Here is an 18,574-nt window from a genome sequence, read left to right on the forward strand (position 1 = left end):
GTTAGGGATAAAAACTACACGAGCTGTACGCGCGAGCTCTGCAATAAATTTTGCAACATTTTGCGACTGTGCGGAAATTGCAATTAGATTCGCGCGACGCATAAATAACTTGAAAATTGTACGCTGTGCAGTCCTAGCCAGTGCTGGCCAGTTGGTGACTAGGTGTATATGTACGCAAATTTAGATACATAAATTATACAAGCAGAACCGAACGCAAAAGGCAAACAAAATTGTTAGGGGGCTTTGGCAGTGTTGGGCAACATAAAATGAAAATCCAAACAGCCCTTGTCAGCATGATTAATGATGACGTTTATAAAGGGAACGATACTTTCGTCCTTTTCCTCAAGTGTCCGTGCTAATCCACATCATGACTGCAAATAATAGAACTTAATCTATTTTCAATATGGCAGCAGCAGCAGCAGCGGCGGCAGCAGCAGCGGCAGCGCAACACAAATTAAGAACTCATCAATTTTTAATGCTTACTCAGTGAAGGCTGGGCTCGGAGTTAGTCTTGGGTTCTATTCCGGCTATTGGTCCGCTTCTATGCTAGCTGCTCTTCAAAATACACCCCAGGGAATCGCTAAGACCCGGCTGCTGCTGCTGCTGCTGCTACTTCTGCTGTTGGCTTTGTGGGCGTGGGCATCGCCCCCTGCCAAATGGGCTTTAGGTAATGTTTTCGCAAAACATAAAAGTTTCACACTATGAGCCGTTGTTGTTGTTGTTGTTGTTGTATTTGTTTCCTGTTGTGTTTGATGTGGGCGGCTTTTAGGTTTAAGAGTTGAGAAGCCTTTGATAAAAGCTTTAAAAATTTAATTTTAAATTGCTTTTAACATGCTGAGTACTTTAACTATAATTTTAAATCAAACAATATAAAATGCAATTTTATTTTAATCTCCCATGGATTAAAGGATATAGTATATTATAAAGTTAAACGATGTGTTTTTCAACGGATGTAGTTTATAAATCCATGTGCATGTATTTGCCTATATGTGTTTATTCGCGAAATTGACTCACAGTTTTAAATATAATTTATTTATCAGTTTTTCTGATTTTATTAGCTAATAGTACATTCGTCGGTTTATTTTATCTAATAGATGCCTACGATCGGCAAAAATAAATTTGTCAGCGAAAAATATTTTGATGTTAATATCTGTCTTTAATATTGATTGGCTTCTATTTAAAATATCTGTGATAGAAATAATATGAAGAACAAAAAGTCTTAAAGTAAAAGATGCTTTATGTATATAATACATGCTGTGTATGTTTGTATGTATATAAGTGTGCATGTATATGTGCATTATTGTTTATATGTATGCATATATGAATGTGTTTTTGTGCTATTATATCAAAAGTTAACTTCCCGCTGCGAGGCAAATAATAAACACATTTTAATTAAATGAAGATGAGTAGGTGGAAACGGCCGCTGCCTTACTACACGATTCTCATGAATTCAAGTAAGACCCACCAGCTTTCGTGCTTCGTTTAAAGTGTTTTTTTTTGTGCAGTGTTCAGAAAGTGTATCTTGGTATGCAGGTATGTGTTTATGTATGCATGTATATTTGAATGTATGTATGTGTGTATGTGCGAATGCATGTATGTATATATGTAGATGTATATATGAAGATGTATGTATGTAGATGTATGTATGTATATGTATGTATGTATGTATGCATGTATGTGTGTATGTATGTATGTATGTATGTATGTGTGTATGTATGTATGTATGTATGTATGCAAGCATGTCTGTATGTATGTTTGCTTGTATATATGTACATATATATATGTTAAGTGCATGTTTATGTTTTTACATATGCTTACATAAATATATGTAGATTCTCCTATACCAGACCAAGTTATCTTATGCCTACGCTGCAAACCAATAATTTTAAAATATTTCCTTACAAGGTGATTCTTATGAATTCATGTTTGACTCTCTGTCTTTCTCTCGCTCTGTCTTTCTCTCTGTCATTTTAAATCCCCTGGCCTTATTCTAAGCCGCTTTTAAAAGGTTTTCTACTTTTTGTGAATAATAGCAAGAAATCGTGCGTATTTATGCGAATTTTCGGGATCGTAAATATTAACATATACATATTATTTTGTCTGTGTGCTTATCTCCCTGCCTCTAGTTTTGGCTGTCTCTTTTATTGAGCTCCCCCTTGGGCTGCTGGTTACAAATTGGCCTGTCCTAATTAGCCTTGCCGCCCGACCCTAGAAGCAAATCTATTCGCGAGGCTTGTGCAACACGCGCCTACTAAGCGGCTTTAAAGTTGCCGTCCGATGTGTAAGGTCGTTAGCAAATAATGGGGCAGTAGGCGCAGTTGTTGCTGCTGCTGCTGAGGGCATTTGCTCAGCTGTAATTGAAGCTCCCATTTGGCAAGCTGGGTCCAAAAATGCGAGGCGGCTGCTGATGCGTTGCTGACAGCAAACACACGCAACGCGACAGGACCAAAGCCTGCCGCCAAAAGTGGGATGCCAAATGACAGGCACGGCCAGTGGCAAAGGCAGGACACCGCCACACTCACATACATGTGTACATATACGCACACTCACACACTCAACGCGCTGCTAAACTAATTAACTAAGCGCAGCTCTGGCGATGTCGGCGACGCGTCCTGGCCACTGCCATTGCTGAGGGTCAGGATTTTTTCCGCGCTGCTGCAGAAATGCGAATTGCAGCATTATACGTTTGTGTGTGTGTGCGTGTGTGTGTGTGTACGTTTGTGTGATGCTATTAGGCCTCTGCTGGGTGTGATGGCTGGGACAGCAATTTCCAGTTGCTAACTCTGCACTCACTTGTTTGGCAATTAATTTGCCGGCGTCTGTTATTTCTTTCCCTGGCATGAGTGTTTGCAATCTAAACACGGTTATTCGCTAATTAGCAAAAAACAAGCAAACACACAAACACAACCAGACAGAGTGAGAGAGCGCATTACATTTCCCTGTGGTTCCCCGTGTTTGTTTGCTTTCGAGGTGCTTGGCCTCGTTGCCATTTATTGGCGCCCCGCTCAAACTTGCCACATTTTTGTGTCTGTGTTTTTTTTTTCGCACTTTGCCATAAAATTGGGTCGCTGTGTAATTAGCTGTTGTTGCTGCAGTTTAAGCTCTTCAGTTTGGGCCTCTTTTTTTATTTATTTTAAATTGCCTTACAAATGTCCTGCCAATTGCTCATCCAAGCTATACTGTACAGCTACATGAATTTGGGATTTCAGTTTAACTACCTGAAATTTGTTTTTAGTAAGCTTTCAAATAAAAGAAGTTAAATTATTTAAATGTTTATTTATCGTTCAATTTTATGAATCTCAACATATTTAATTATGACAAAAAGGATTTTGAAAAACGTTTTATCTCTATTAAAATTACAAACTCATATAAGTGAATTATTATTCTTTTATAAATATTAATAAAAATTTACATACCCTTTCTATGGTAGACCTTCTCTAGAGCTTTGTTACCTGACATTATTGTTGTTGAAGATGTCAACTCAAAAAATATGTGAAGCACTTGGAAATTTATTCAAAACAAAACATTTTCGAATAAATTGCAGCATATTTTTCCAGCTCATGTTGTTTATTAAAATGCCAGACATAATTTCTATCAGAATTTCTTTGTCGTATTAGTTGTTGTAGTTTGCTGCTGCGGTGCTTTGTTTTAGTTTTGTTTTGAGGTGTGTCCGGACTTAAGTTCCGTTTTAGCTGAGTTTCGTTTTGCACACATGGATTATATGTAAATATTTGCTTTGGTATTTTGGTATGAAGTTTTATGCTGTCAGCGGACTTTGCAGCTACCAAAGTCAGCACACATTCGCACACACCCACACACATTCTCTAACACACACACACACACACAGCATACATACTCACTGAGTGCGCATAGTTCTTAACTTTGTGCTCAGCTATGTGGGGTTTAGTTCCTTTTATATGTGAGAGTCAGTGTGAGTGCGAATACGCAAAATGCCTCAACTTAAGGAGCAATAACTTCTTTGCACAGGCCTTCAGCATTTACGTACTGCTTTCAATTTTTCCATATAATTTATGGATGGACAATTTATGCTGCCATTTGCTTTGCAACATCTCAAATTGCTTGATAGCCTCGCCCGCGCGCCCTTTTCAATTTGCAAAAATCGCTTCTGCTTATATGCCCATAAATCTCAAGTATAAACCCGTAGAAATCAATTTAATTATGTGCCAGCTAACAGCATAGACAGGGGAAGCGGCTGCAGTAGGGATAGCCGCCTTATGAGTGCTTTAGCAACTTAATGTTTATTTTATGGTACTGGAAATCTATTGAACTGCATTTTGAATATGCCCAAGTAGCGTGTGCGATGAAAAACTTGCCACTTACTGAAATTCATACAACTAGAGCCCAATGTCATGAATAACGATGTAATAAAATACGTGATATGAAAACCAAATCTTCGGCATGATGAACTATGCGCGCCGTCTGCTCCCACAGATACATAAGTTGGTCCCTCATGCTGATACCCACATAATTTCAAGGCATTTCCAGTGAATTAGCAGCCAGACAGACTCCTACCCAATTTGAGCTCTAACCCACTACAATTTGGGGGCTAAGGCCTTTGCAGCTGGCGTTTATTTGCATATTTGTACGCTCTGGGAGCTCACAGTCAGGAAAACTAACGCCGCATACGCATTCGCAATTGCAGTTTCAAAAATAATGAGATAATGCAGCAAAATAATAGCACTGACTGCGCTGTTGACCACTGACAGCCAGCCAGAGCGAACGGCATAAATACAAGCTCCGACTGGGACCAGAACTGAACTTCATTGCAGCGGATTCAGTTTCCTGGCTCCAATTTTGTGACGCACAGCGATTTAGTGGCAACCGACCAGAGCAGGCATAGTTCAAGCTAGGAAAATTCTCTGGTTCCGTATCTACATATGCAAACTGTTCAAACACTTTATGTGTATTCTGAACGGATACACTGCCAAAATGTGAGTACTAAGAAGCTGAGTAATATATTTGTTTTTCTATGAGCACGTTTAAATAATAAAAGTACACACAAATAGGTATTATAATTATATAAATTATAACTTGCGAAAAGCACTTAAAATCACCACAAGCTTTCCTTTTTATTGTAGGTTTTTAATTATTTAAGTGTGTCTAATTGCTGGGTTTAAAATAGGGCCTATGAGATTTTCATATCTATCTAAGCAGTGTGGCGGTAATGTCTGAGAGTTTTTATTATTTCATTGCAATATATTTTCAATTTTATTTATATTTATAATTATACATAATATAATTCACAGAAACTCTCTCATAAATTATAGTTACGTTGAAATTTTAATAATGCTTGGTTATTAGTAGGCTCGACGTCCCTAATTAAAAACAATATAATTGGTGCTTGTTTGAATATATGATTAGCAACAAACAAAGCTGTTAAATAACATTTGTTGAATTTTAATTAAAATATCAAAGTTACAAAAACTATGGCAAAACCAAATGGCAGGAAAATGACTAACACTAGACTATGTATATATGTATATTCCGATAAACGGATAAAATACGCAGGGCGCAATTTAAAAAAGCATTTTCTAGTGTTATATTATTAGTCACTTTGCCTTTTGTCTATGTTGCAAAATCCGCTTTAGCTTTTCTTTGTTGTTCCCGGAAGTTGTAAAAAAGCAGCACTTACCATAAATTGAACCCTTGGGCATTTTGAAAATGTGGACGCTAACAGTTTTGTGCTGTCAACTCAGTTGGCTTTCTGGTTTTCATGTAATTCATCTCACTATAAGTGGCTAGGCAGCTTAAAGCCTGCATCTGACAACTTGACATAATGCCCTGTTTACAATGACAGCCAGATAAGCGCACACACTCGCACACATACACACACACACACACAAATATAGGCACAGACTTGCAAATCAATAAAGTGTAAATTGTAACATTAAATAGTCATTAGTGTCTCTGGCCATTTGACCGGAAATTAATCAAGCAATAACCGCTGCTACCTTTTATATTTGACCAGTGAGTCGACCGTTGTCTTCCTCAAACTGGCCCACAAACAAATACGTGGACTGGCGAGCGCGAAGGGGCGAAGGGTTGGTTGGTCAATATCGGCGAAAGGGTTCGTGTTTGCAGTAGGTTTATACATATCATTAAGCACACACACACAAATTGATTTCGGCTTGTAGATATGTCAAACAACTGTCGGAAACTGTTTATTATTGCTTCGAACGGAAAAGGATACGGATGTGTGAACCTGGGAGACGCAGCCGGAAGCATTGAAGGTGTCCACCTTAAATTTAAATTTGACATCTGAATTGAAATTTTGGTAAATTTAGCTCTAATTACATTTGTCTATTGTAACATTGATTTCATTACTTACACAAATTTCGAGAAATTGAATTTTTTATTCAAAATTTTTGGTTTTATTTAAATTCTGAGAGATTCACATTAGCATGCATAAAAGAAGTCGCCTCTTTGTTTGCCTCATTCAATTCCAAGCAATTTCAACAGACACTTGACATAAGAATTGCTCAATTAACACATGATTTCGTTGACCGTGTAGCCTGAACTAAAACACATTTGCAAATAAAGCTAAACTGACAGTTGCAAATTCTTTTGAAATATGAACTAAGAACGAATGTGTATAGACACACATTCATACACACACATCTTCATTCACGTCCGGTGACGAACATCCGTGTGTCAAGAAGCGCTGAAGCATACATTTATGAATTTTTATTATATTATTTATTTTGCTGCTATCTTTTTGTCCCATTTTATTCGACTCTGGCCCTGTCTGGTATACGTTAGCTTTGCAAAATGCTGTCAACTATTGCTTGAAGTTGAATTGTGGTTGAAGATCAAAGACATATTGGTGTGGCAAAATAGGTGGTCTGACTCTCGTCAACGTCAAAGTGTAAACAAATATCATTCCACATGCAATTAAATTCACGGAAATCGTCGATGCCAAATCCGATTTTAATTAAAATCGTTTTCGTCGTGTCTATGTGGCATGTCATTGACAGGAAGGAAGCAAGCTGGGCAGCCAGGTAAACAAACACAGGCCGGCAATCAGAACGGAAAACAGGCGGAGAGCTACCTGCCTTGACACAGGCGGTAAGGGCCTGGCTCAAAACTTATTGAACCTTTTAGAAACAAGTTGCTCTTTAACTTTTAAAACATTTTTAAAATTGTAAAGTTTTTTCTGAATTTAAATGCAGCAACAGTAGTAAAGGAACTATTGTTTTACGATTTAAGCTTAACTTACATTCGATATTTTGTTTGTCGCTAATTAAATTTCAAAATTACTTAAAGCATTTTGCAGCATTTTACACCCTGTACTCGCACAACAAATTGGAAAATGTATGCCGTACAAAACCGATCAACATAGACCCCAATTGTAAATATCACCAAAAGGAAAGGGTTAACTAGTTTTATGGACAATCAGAAGCATCATAATAGGCGATCTAAGCATTTTTCTGAACACATAATTTCAATGTTCCATATCAGGTACCTCTTTTTTTTTTGATTACTGGGTATATTATTGTTTTGCATCAGTGCCTGCATCAAAAGCTACGTGTAATCCATTGATATTCATATATGAGCATGAACAGTTGGCAGCTGAATAGCGTTAAGTAAACATATACAACTGTCACACACACACTCATAAACACACACACAAACTTGCACGTTGATTGCTCAAAACCAAAGTCAGCCAAGCGTGAGACCAACAACTAGCAACAAGCCAGGACATAAAGGCGCAAGGATGAGCCAGCTGGAGGAGGGCACGAGAGTGGCAACATTTTGTGGCAGGCGACGCATGCCCATCGTGTCAGTGTGAGTGCGAGTAGAAGCCGACAGCACACTCATCTACACCCATAAATATGAATGGTGGCGGGGCCTGAGGGGATGCTATAGTCGCCTGTTTGCCGCCCCTGCCGCCCTGGTCCGCTCTGGTCCAGTCCAGTCCAGTCCGGTACGGCTTGTTATTTACAGCCAGTTTTGAGATCTTGTGGCATAATTTAAGCACCTTGTTTAGCCACTGTTTATGGTTTTGTCATGTCACTGGGCCAGCTTGTCTACTATAAATGTTGAATGTGTGCGAAAGCACTTTTGAGGTCACGAGGTCAATGATACACATTCATACATCAGCACACACACACACGTACTCACTCGAAAACAACTGTGAGTAGCTACCCATGCACATCGTGTGCAGAAACGGCGACACTTTAAATAATTTATAAATGCGCCAAATGAAAAACTTGGCCATAAAGTTTGCGACCTGGCATTCAAAAGGATTTGCTGCTTATTTTTGTTGAACAAGACACCCGGACCCCGCTCTTGGGCCAGCAAGCTGTTGCCGTATTGCAGCAGCCTTTACGCAAATCAACGAACAAATCAACGCAAAAAGCGTCACAACAACAGTGAAAATCCTTTTTGCTTACCAAACGATTTCGCTGCTGTCAGCATAAAATTCTTCGGCTGAGCAAAAGTACAGCGTATGGAATTGTAAAATAAAAACCGCAGCATTTTTATATCACAATTGTGGGTGCGCGCGAAGGGAGGTATTTTTTGTATGGTGGCTGTTGACTGCTTCGCATTATGCAAACAAGTCTGACTCAAACCTCAATTGTTCCCCGCTTCACCCTTTGCTTGCGCTCAGTCGCACTTTGACGTTGAGCATTTGCATACTCTGGCAGCAGGCGGGCCAGAACAGGTGGGCCCTCAACCGTAGTGTAGAATTTTCGGCGCTTCTGAATACAAAATGGCTTAAATATGAGTTAAGAGTGCCAAGAAAACACATATGCCAACTTGTGCATTATACCATTCTATATAGAGGAAAGAGAACCTTTGTTGAAAGAATTGTGTGCTAATTCAGAAAATATATCTTTATAGCTTTATCCATATGTACATCTAAGTATTTATAACCATTGTCTATTTTTATGTATTCATAAGCATATTCATCTTTGCGTATTTATTGTATATTTATATTTTTATCTTAATGTCATGTCACTTTTTGTTGCTATTTAAAAACAGCATCAAAGAAGCTTTCACCACGTGAAATACAAAAATCAACTTATTAGAGTGTCTCAATTTAATTGCATCGAGTTATGGCGCTTTGAAAGGCATTAAATTCACCAACAAGCATATCGCAACGCATATCGCAGCTCGCATTGCTCATACGCCGCGTAAGCCATTAAATATGCATTTGCTGATATCACCAAAGCCGTAACGAAAACAGCTTACGTGGCATTTGTGGACCCCAGCATCTGACTGTGTGCGTGTGTGTGTGTGTGTGTGAGTTGTCAGCGAGACGCCAACAACAACAAAAAAAAAGGAGCGAATATACAAAAAAAAAATATCCAATGCATATGTGAAAGAAGAGAAAAAACAATAGAATTTAAATGATTTTAATGCGTACATTGGATTTTATTGAAGCCAACGAGGCAGTTTGGAGTTTTGTTATGAGCTACACGGCCATCATATGAATACCAAGCCAGGGCCAGGACACACTCTCTCTCTCTCTCCCTCTGGCTCTCAGTGTGCCAGTTGGAAGCTGGCTGGGAGCAGCTTTTCATTCGCACGGAGCAATAATAATAATTGTCAATTGCAGCAGCTGTCGCCGAGCGTCGCGAGCGACTTTTTTCATATTCAATTCCAAATGAAAATTTCATGCCGCCAGCACCCGAAAACCTGAACCCCACTCAGTCCAAGCACCAAAGCCCGGACGGATCCGTGCGTAGCAGTGGTGTAAATTTCACGTTAGCTTTGTTAAATTCATTCCCGGTATGCCAGCGAAATCTTTTGCATACTTTCTGGCAAGGCCGATGTAGCACAGCGACGGGGACAGCTGCTAGTTTTTCTGGTATTATTTAACAAATTTTTTGCACATTTCTTTTTTTTTGTTGCCCTTATTTTGAAACGCCAGCTGGTGTGCGTGTATGTGTGTGTGTGCTTAGGTGTTCGTGTGTGTGTTTGTGATTAGCTTGCAGCATAGAGTTATGTGCGGTTTTTGTGGCCTCTGTTTTCGCTGCGCTCAGCTATTTTGGAATTAACTTGATCTGCTTTGAGCAGATTCCCAGGCATTTTCGTATAAGCTTCTCCGTTCACGTTTACTAACAGATTTTGATTAGAAATTGCTTGAGGTTGGCAGCTGTTTTCTGTAGTTGTTTTTGCTTCAGCCACCAAGTTGATTGCATGCATCGGTGAGGCTGCAGTTTGTTAGTGTTTATGGACAGTTTATGGTATAGTTCTGGAATTGGGCCAACGAATGACTAGAAAATAATGGAATTCCGAGTTGTTTCTACAACCGTGCAAAGTGTGGATAATGAGCTACATTAGCTTATAAACTGACATGCATTTCAAGTTTAAAGTAGATTTCTAAGCATGTTTTCGAATCTAATTATGTCAACTTCATTTTATGTTACATACAAAAACTGTCTCTAAAACATATCAAAGCCAAGTTTCTTCCATTCCACTAGTTTTAATAGACATTTTCGTAGATGCATTTTCCAAATGAATTCATATTTTATTTGTAGTCTTAAAACCGAGTTGAAAGCCAATTATATAAATTATTTAAATTACGAACAGTTTTATGAATTAAATAACTTAAAAAAACAGAATTTAACAAAGGCAGGCTAGTTTTAGGCTTAGTCAAAAAGGAAATAAAAACGAATTGACTCATATAATAAATATAAATTAAAATATTTCTTAAAGTATGTTTATCGTAAGAATCCTCTTAAACTGTTTTGCACAGATTCAACAGCAATAAGAAAGGTTCCCCATGGAATTCGTTTGGAAGCTCGATTGTCATATGTGTACTCAAACAGAAGCTTTTCATTGAAATGCAAATGAATTGTATGTGCCGTACAAGCCAGAACAACTGCAATCGCAACTCAGGCTCCAGCTGCAATGGAAACAGAAACAGAAACAACAGAACCAACAACGATAATAGGCACATAACAACATTATCATTAGCAGGCAACGGCAGCACATTAAATTGCAATTGTTGTTGGCTTGTTCATATTGCAATTGTTGCTGTTGTTGTCGTTTTAGTTATTGTGCTGCTAAAATCCTCGTGTGCAAGTGTCTAATTGATTTTGTTGCGTCAGGTGCAAAAGCCTCGTCGCCTGGGCGCACATGGCGTATGCGGGCTTTGCATGGTGTGCTGGCAATGAAGGCTGGGCACAGCATTGATTTGCATATGAGCCACACTGCAACTAAAAGCGCATTTTAAAGCTTTTGAGCATAACGAACAAGCGTTTCAGTTACCTGCCAAGTAGTTTTACGTCATGTGTTTGCCAGCAAATTTCATTTTGATGAAGCCAATGTGTGTTTCTGTGTGTGTGCCCAGCAGCCCAGTTGGCCTTAAACTGACTGAAAGCCTCCAGCTGAGTGGCCTGCTCCGGTACCGCAGCAACGCCCGCTCCTGTTACGACACCGGCTGCCGAGTCATTAGCATATGTTGCCGGAGTTCCAACAAAATAGTAAACAACCAGCAAAACAGCCCACACCCACACACATACACATCGCACCACAGGCGGCCGTTTTGGTTGGGCTCAGCTGACAGGCGAGCTGTCAAAGCGGATTTTAGAGCACTCGCCGCCTGGCAAACAGAACATACAAAAACAAACAGCCACAGGAAACAGAAATGCTCAACGGCAAGTCGAATCTTGTGTACCCTTACCATCGACTTTCAATGTATTCAGATTCGTATAACATACATTCTCTATATATCAACATTAGCAACATGAAAATATTTATATTCAATTTATTATATTTTATGATTAATTAATTAATAATTGATATTAATTTTCTGATTAAATTGAATGAATCAATGAATATTCTTGGTGCAGATTAACAAATTAAATAAAAAAAGTTTACAAAACATAATAAAAAGTAGAATTTTGGACTTCTTAAGTCTGTAGGACAGCAGCTATGTATAAATTTGACAAACTAGTAGTAGAGATTAATATACAAAATGCATTTACTTGGCAATTTTTTGCAAAATTTAAGTAAAAATTGCTTTGAATTTATTCATTTATTTATATTCAGTAACCAACTTGAGAGGACCAGGTAATTAGATCGATTAATCTTTTGCCGCATTGCAGACTATGAATTAAAATTGTATTAAGTGTCACAAATCATGCATTGCCTCTTAATTTGCATGCTGTCACCAAATTTAGCTAAAAGTAATGATACCTGGTGTATTGCTATGATTATAACTACAACTACAAACACCTGTCGTGAGTTGAGTGTTGGGCAAAAAGGTTCAAGTACGTGTCTTGCTTGCTGTTGTTGGTGTTGCTGTTGTTGTTGTTGTTGTCGCAGTTGTTGTTGGTGCTGCTGCTGTTGGTTTGGCCTTGGCCAAAATGCACTGACGCAGTTCTGTTGTCGTTGTTGTTGTTGTTTTTCCTGTACGTGCTGTTGATGTTGCTGTTTTTGTGGTTACAATTTTTGACAAGTGCGTGCTCGGCAAGAGTACGAGCCGACCTTATGTAATACCATACCTTCATACCATATAAACATATATACATATATATTCGTATATGCAGGTGCTAGTATGTGTAGACATGTATACATATTTAATTTTCATTATGAAGAACGTAAAATTCAAGCCACTTGGCCAAACTTGCACCAAGTTTCCAGGTGCTATACAAGTAAGCCATGTAACCTTATACGTATATTACGTATATTACTGTTAAGCTAATCTCAGCTGATTTTTGAAACTCAACACAGAGTACACATTAGATTTGAAAAAAATTAATTACACAGGACACAGGGAGAATGACGTCTAACTTCTATCAGCAGTCCAATAGTACGTATTATTCTAATAGATTAATTAATATACTAATTTTGATGAATCCCAATTAATGAAATTGGAAGGTAATGGACAACTGCTTACAGTATCTCGTGTCCCGCTTAAAACAAAACGCAAGACAAGACGCTCGACACTCTCTGCCGGCAAGCGGACATCTGTACCTGCTTTTATGGACAAGCCCGCAGTACAAAGAGTTTTCCTCTATATGCAGCTGAAGAATGTATCAAATCTGCCAGTGGTTGCATATCCGCTGGAGTTGCATTTATACCATGCTAGAAACACGCTGCAGAATATGTCGGAGCACTATACAACGGAGACGATTATCCATCAGGATGAGTTCAACATGGATAGGCCAGCGTTTGCGCTGGGTATCATTCAGGACGATATAGATGACATGAACTCATTCAGTGATAATCCGCTGGTCGTCACCCTGTATCAGCGCATTCCACGCCATCTTAAGCGCGAGCTTATTACTGTGGACAAGGTGCGAACTCAGGTCTCAAGTTGGCAGCTTACGGTAGAAAAAGAGCCTGAGAAGGACTTGGCCAAAAAGCCAAAGGAAACCGATAAAGCTGCTGGGGATGCGACCAAAGAAATGGATACTGCTACCGATGGGCTTGCCCCCGTAGAGCCAGATGCATTCACGGACGAGGACGTCGAGGAAGAGGACGAGGAATATATAGATGAATGTCTGGAACTCGTATCGAGAGGCCATTGCGATCTGTTGCAACTTTTTCAGGGTAAGCGCTTTATCAGCAACATTCCGATCATGCTGTACCCGGAGTACGGTCACAAATTGCAGACGCGCACTGCCCAAAAGATAACCACCACCAGCGAGTGGCACATGTACTCCATACTGCCCATACTCAAAAAGACACATTTTACAAATCTGGTCTTTATTACGCTGGAGTCCATTTATAATGCGCCCGAGGATCTGCATGCTAGAGCCACACATCTGGGCATGAGTATCTCCATTCGCTCCACAAAGCCAGTCCTGAATGATCAGTATGAGATGCTGCCCCTGTGCACCTTCTATGGCTTTGGTTCGCAGATCATCAACGAGCAGAACATTGTCGTCGTGTGGGAGAACATTAAGCGCGACCTCTTGGGTAAGGCGCCCCTCGGCGTTGCCAACGTTCAAATGGAAACAAATCTGCGCATCAAGATGCATCGCCTGTTCCGTCAGTTGCTCATGACGCAGGGAGTTGATTTCAAGCTGGAACAGATCGATACTGCAGCGGACAGCGCACTGATCAATAACTCGCTGCATCGGTATGTCCTGACCAAACAGATGCAAGAAATACTCGAAGCCGCCGTTGTGCACAATCATTATGAGTTGCTCCTGCAGCTCTACGATGAAATCCCTCTCAATGTGATGTACGAGGGCGTCATCAATCCAAGCGTCTTCGGCTATCCAGAGGGTGAGTATTAAATGCTTTGTATTACAGCCTTAGCCGGAGTAAAAGGGTATATTGGCAGAAGGAAGCATTAACTATATAAATGTATTCTTAACCACCATCAATAGGCGACTCGATTGTCCGCCCGCCTGCTCAACGATCTTTTTACTTTTCATCTCTGTAACTAAAGGATACAGAAACCTCAAATTTTTAACGCATCATCTTATTGGTTAAAATAAGGTCGAAATTCGTGTTCATCTTGCTCTCTTCGGTTTGTCAGATAAGATATACAATGCACTTGGAGAAATGTAGCCTTTTTTTTTTTTAAAACGCAATTAATGTGAACGTAAATTTTATTTCCATTTTTTAGTAAACGCTTGCCGCTTTGCTGCTCAGCTGTCATCTGTGAACAAAAAAACTACAAGAAAGACATTCAGGCCGTCCGAAGGATCTTCGCCAGAACTGCCCATGTTTGCCATTGTGAACTTATGCTTCTTTCAACCGCTAACAAAGCGCAATGAGCCTCTGGATGCCTACAACGAGAGTGACTTGAAGTCCGCCAAGCTGCGTCGGTGCACAGCGGTTGATTTTCAGAACGAGGACGATAACGCTCGTGACATTTTGAAGGAGTTGTATCGCAACTTCGACGAGCACATCAAGGAGCTGATCAGTTTCATCATCAAGAACGATGTGACGAGCATTGAGGAGAGGCACAGCTATTTCTGCTGCAATTTGAGCAACCTCAGGAATCTGCTAGTCGACATTTGTGGCTGCGATTTCAATGTGCGCATGCCCACCAAGACCAACATTGAGTTTCGCGTGAGTACTTTCCTGAGTTTTAGGATATGAAAAGTTACCTATTCCTCCAATCACGCAGGAGATGCTGACGCACATGCACAAGGAGCTGATGGAGCGCATCTATGGCCTTCTGAATGGCTGCGGCTGGGAGTCTATCAGCAACTGCGTGCTCAACCAAGACAACGATCAGCCGCGGATGAGGCGCCTCATGGAGGAGTATCGCAACTTGTGCATCATTGGCGACTGCGTGTTGGCCAAGCAGCTGTTCACCGAGCTCAATGCTGCCTGCACCAATCACATGCTACTCAATTTCTACGTGTTCCTCAATTCTGTCGAGAGCCTGAACTTTGAGCATGCCACCAACTATTTGCAAACTCAAAAGGAGCACAATTGGCAGGGCGAATACTTTGTGTGTGTATTAGTAATTGTTATGGCAAGTCAAGAGAATTACAAAACCTATCCTCATCCACATAGAAATCTTCTGAAGCTTTACATTGACTACGAGGTGCAGCTGAAGTCGGAGGAGCTGCCGGGCGAGGCCTACAGCAATATGATTGAAAAGCTGCGCGCCTTCGCCAGCAACAACAACTTGGATCGCGAGGCTTGGGTGCTTCTGTATTGCTTCTACAAGCAGAAAAACTATCTACCCGGCATGGAGTTCACACGCTGGAAGTATGAGAATCTTTACGATGTACCGGGCAGAACAATGCCGCTCATACCACGCTCACTCTTCGAGACCTTTATGCCCGACCATTTCAATGTATTCGCCAAGAGCGTACATATTGTTAAGTTCTATGACGTATTCCAGACGTTTGCACGTCTAGGCGCCTACGGTTTCGCAGAGGCGGTATTCAATGAAATCGCACATGAGTTCTCGACTATTGAGGTGTATTTGGTAAATACCACATTGAAGATGCTCCAGGGTGAAATTGACAACCAGTTCAAAGTTCGCACATTGCCCACAGACAACAGCGAGCGCGGCCACATGATGGTGAGTAGCCCTTGTAGTCCCTGGCATGAGAATTTCCCTTTTGCTCTCAGCGATTCTATCAAGCTCATATCAATGGCAACGTGGAGTATTCACGTCGAAACTACGATGAGGCAATCAAATACTTCAAGGACTTGTTGAATATCGATCTGACCGATACGGATATACTGTCCGTTTTTTATCCGAGCTTGTTGCGTTTGGCGCGTTTAAGTTTTGAGCGTGGGGACTTTGAATTATCCATGAAGGCCTATGAAATGTGTGTACCATCTAGCAAAAAGGAAAAGAACTTTTTGGCCAACTACGGCATGGGCTTGTCCCTGTACTACGTAAGTCTAGAGACATATATAGACAATATGCATTTCTAAATATTCTGCTCGTAGTTGAATCGACTTGAGGATGCTATCGTATATCTGGCACGCAGCACGGAAGTTGATATTTTTCTGCCTGATCCCTGGGGCTACTTGGCCATCATCAATTTGCGCTTGGATCGCAACAAGACGGCACTGGACTGCTGGAAAATAGCCAAAAAGGTGTGTACTTTAATTAAGTATCTTACAATTAAATATTTAAATTTATCTGAAATATTTGCAGTATCCAGAAATGCCCTTGAACGGTCGCATCTATACCGAGCTCGAAAAAATCAAATATTCCGATGTCTGTTTGCTGGTGGAAGATAACTGCAAGCCCGCGTAAATATGTCATGCTTCAGTTCAATGGATAGTTTCAATTTTATTAATTAAAATACAATACACAAATTCATTTTTGAGTATCATGTTTCACATGCAGAGCACAGGTTCAATTTTAAAAAAAAGGTACTAAAAAAACTAATTAGTTTTGGTCAAGAGGAAAGTTCGACTTTGCTTTTGTCTCCAGTGCTGAGATGCCCACACCTGCTTCTGCCTCAGACGTGCCTACGCACAGCTTTATAAGCTATTATTTTACCCTTTTCACAAGTTATAAAATAATATTTAAAACAAGACGGCGGAAGGCTCTGTACCTGCTTCACTGAAGGTAGCTAGATAAACCTTGATGAGTTTACTCAGCTCAAAATCATCTATTTGCACTTTGCTTATTTGGATAATGTTTTGTGTACTTAGATTGCAGCACGGCGGTATTCCAAACAGTAAACACTTCAATAAGTTGACTCTTCAGGTTATGCAAGGTCGATTGCAAGACCGCATTTATGTTCGTAGTGTGTTCTCCGGGTGTAGCTCGGCTGTGTGTCTGCTGCTTATTGTGTGTGATTGTGTGCGTGCATTTCATGTTGTGTATGTTGGTTTTATAGCTCCTATATGTACACACGCGCATATAAGCTTTATTAAACACGGCAGAGCCATAAAGTTTGCTTTGGCAAAGTGTTAAAACCGCATCACATTTTAAATAGCGGTACATCTTAAATATTATATGAAATCTTTAAAATGGAGTCGTCTAAATGTTTACGACAGCAGCAGCTGTACAGCCAACTTCAAGAGCTGCGGCTAATTTCAGCGGCCAAATGGCGGCAGGGAAAGTGCTCAAAATGCAAATTGGCAGCGGAATGAAATGTGAGTTGAGAAAAACAAAACAATTAAAAGCAATGTTCAACGGCTCGCGGGTAATTAAATGCAGTCGAACAATTCTGCACCAAGTGCCTATAAATTGAGTGGCATGCGCAAAACTAACAGCAAAAGAAACCCAATTTATTTGATTTAATTTTTTTGCCCAGCTCGTTTCATGTTGGAGCAACTGGACAAAGTCAGAGCGATGCATTTTTTAAAATTAAACTTTCAGCAAAGCTTACCCATAAATATGCGCACACGTAAAAATACAACGTCAGTGTGCGAAAATGAAGCGAGACAAAGTTAAAAATAAAAAAAAAGAATACTTGACCTGTAACTTTACGCAGCATGCACAATGTGGCAACCGGGGTCATCGGCTGTTGCATAAGCGAATATATAAAACAGGTAAGAATTTAGTCGGTGACTCCTGAATACCAGATACTCTTGAGCCAACATAACAGTGGGTCAAGTTGTGGCGATCCAATACAAATTATTGACTAATCTAATCCTTAGATGTATGCTGATCCTTCAGAGCGAATGCCTGATACATGAAAGGCTTCTCTCATCTACTAAGAAAATTATTTTACCAATCATACTTCTATTAAATACTGACAAGATACCATTTGTTGTTTTTAAAATATTAACTTCTTCTCGCTTGACAATTTGTAAAAAGAAATGGCTTCTAGCCATAGTATATGTGCCAAACTCAATTGTAGGTGGCAACTGACTACTCCATTATACTCTTTTTACGCTTTAAGAACTTGGTGTAAATTTTGTAAATTTATATGCGGCAAAGTAAAAGCAGTGCAAATGAAAGTGCGGCACCGTCTGCGCGTCCGGCTCGAAGGCTCCTGCTCAAATTTCCTGCCAGTGTATAAATTTGTGCAGTTTTTTGCATTTATGCATAACGCTTTTGACTGTTTGGCAAATATTATTATTATTATACAACTATTATGATGTGGGTCAGCTGCATTAAAATTTGCATAGCATACTCTCTCAGTGCTACCAAGTTAGATGCAACGCATTTATTGATGCTATTTTACATTTACCATAAGCCGAAAGT

At 39.9% G+C, this 18,574-nt stretch overlaps 1 protein-coding gene and 1 long non-coding RNA gene across 2 annotated transcripts; one reads left to right on the forward strand and one right to left on the reverse strand.

Annotated features, from left to right (window-relative positions):
* Positions 1–10,653: 10,653 nt before the first annotated feature.
* LOC135428931 (uncharacterized) lies at positions 10,654–11,597 on the reverse strand. Its single transcript, XR_010436351.1, has 2 exons — positions 11,242–11,597; positions 10,654–11,189 (listed from the first exon to the last, which is right to left on the reverse strand). It is a non-coding gene; the product is annotated as an uncharacterized LOC135428931 (long non-coding RNA).
* A 1,059-nt stretch (positions 11,598–12,656) lies between these two features.
* Positions 12,657–16,742, forward strand: LOC135429228 (uncharacterized). The gene is made up of 8 exons (XM_064683493.1): positions 12,657–12,787; positions 12,856–14,211; positions 14,558–15,006; positions 15,065–15,396; positions 15,460–15,976; positions 16,027–16,299; positions 16,354–16,503; positions 16,565–16,742. Exons 1-8 carry the CDS (start codon positions 12,757–12,759, stop codon positions 16,664–16,666), a joined length of 3,210 nt encoding a protein of 1,069 aa, XP_064539563.1. The 5' UTR covers positions 12,657–12,756; the 3' UTR covers positions 16,667–16,742.
* The last annotated feature ends 1,832 nt before the right edge of the window (positions 16,743–18,574 follow it).

This window comes from Drosophila montana, unplaced genomic scaffold (genome assembly GCF_035044405.1).
Source record: "Drosophila montana isolate Dmon_TW-CO22-7 unplaced genomic scaffold, ASM3504440v1 contig_1409_1, whole genome shotgun sequence".
NCBI classification, from domain to species: domain Eukaryota; kingdom Metazoa; phylum Arthropoda; class Insecta; order Diptera; family Drosophilidae; genus Drosophila; species Drosophila montana.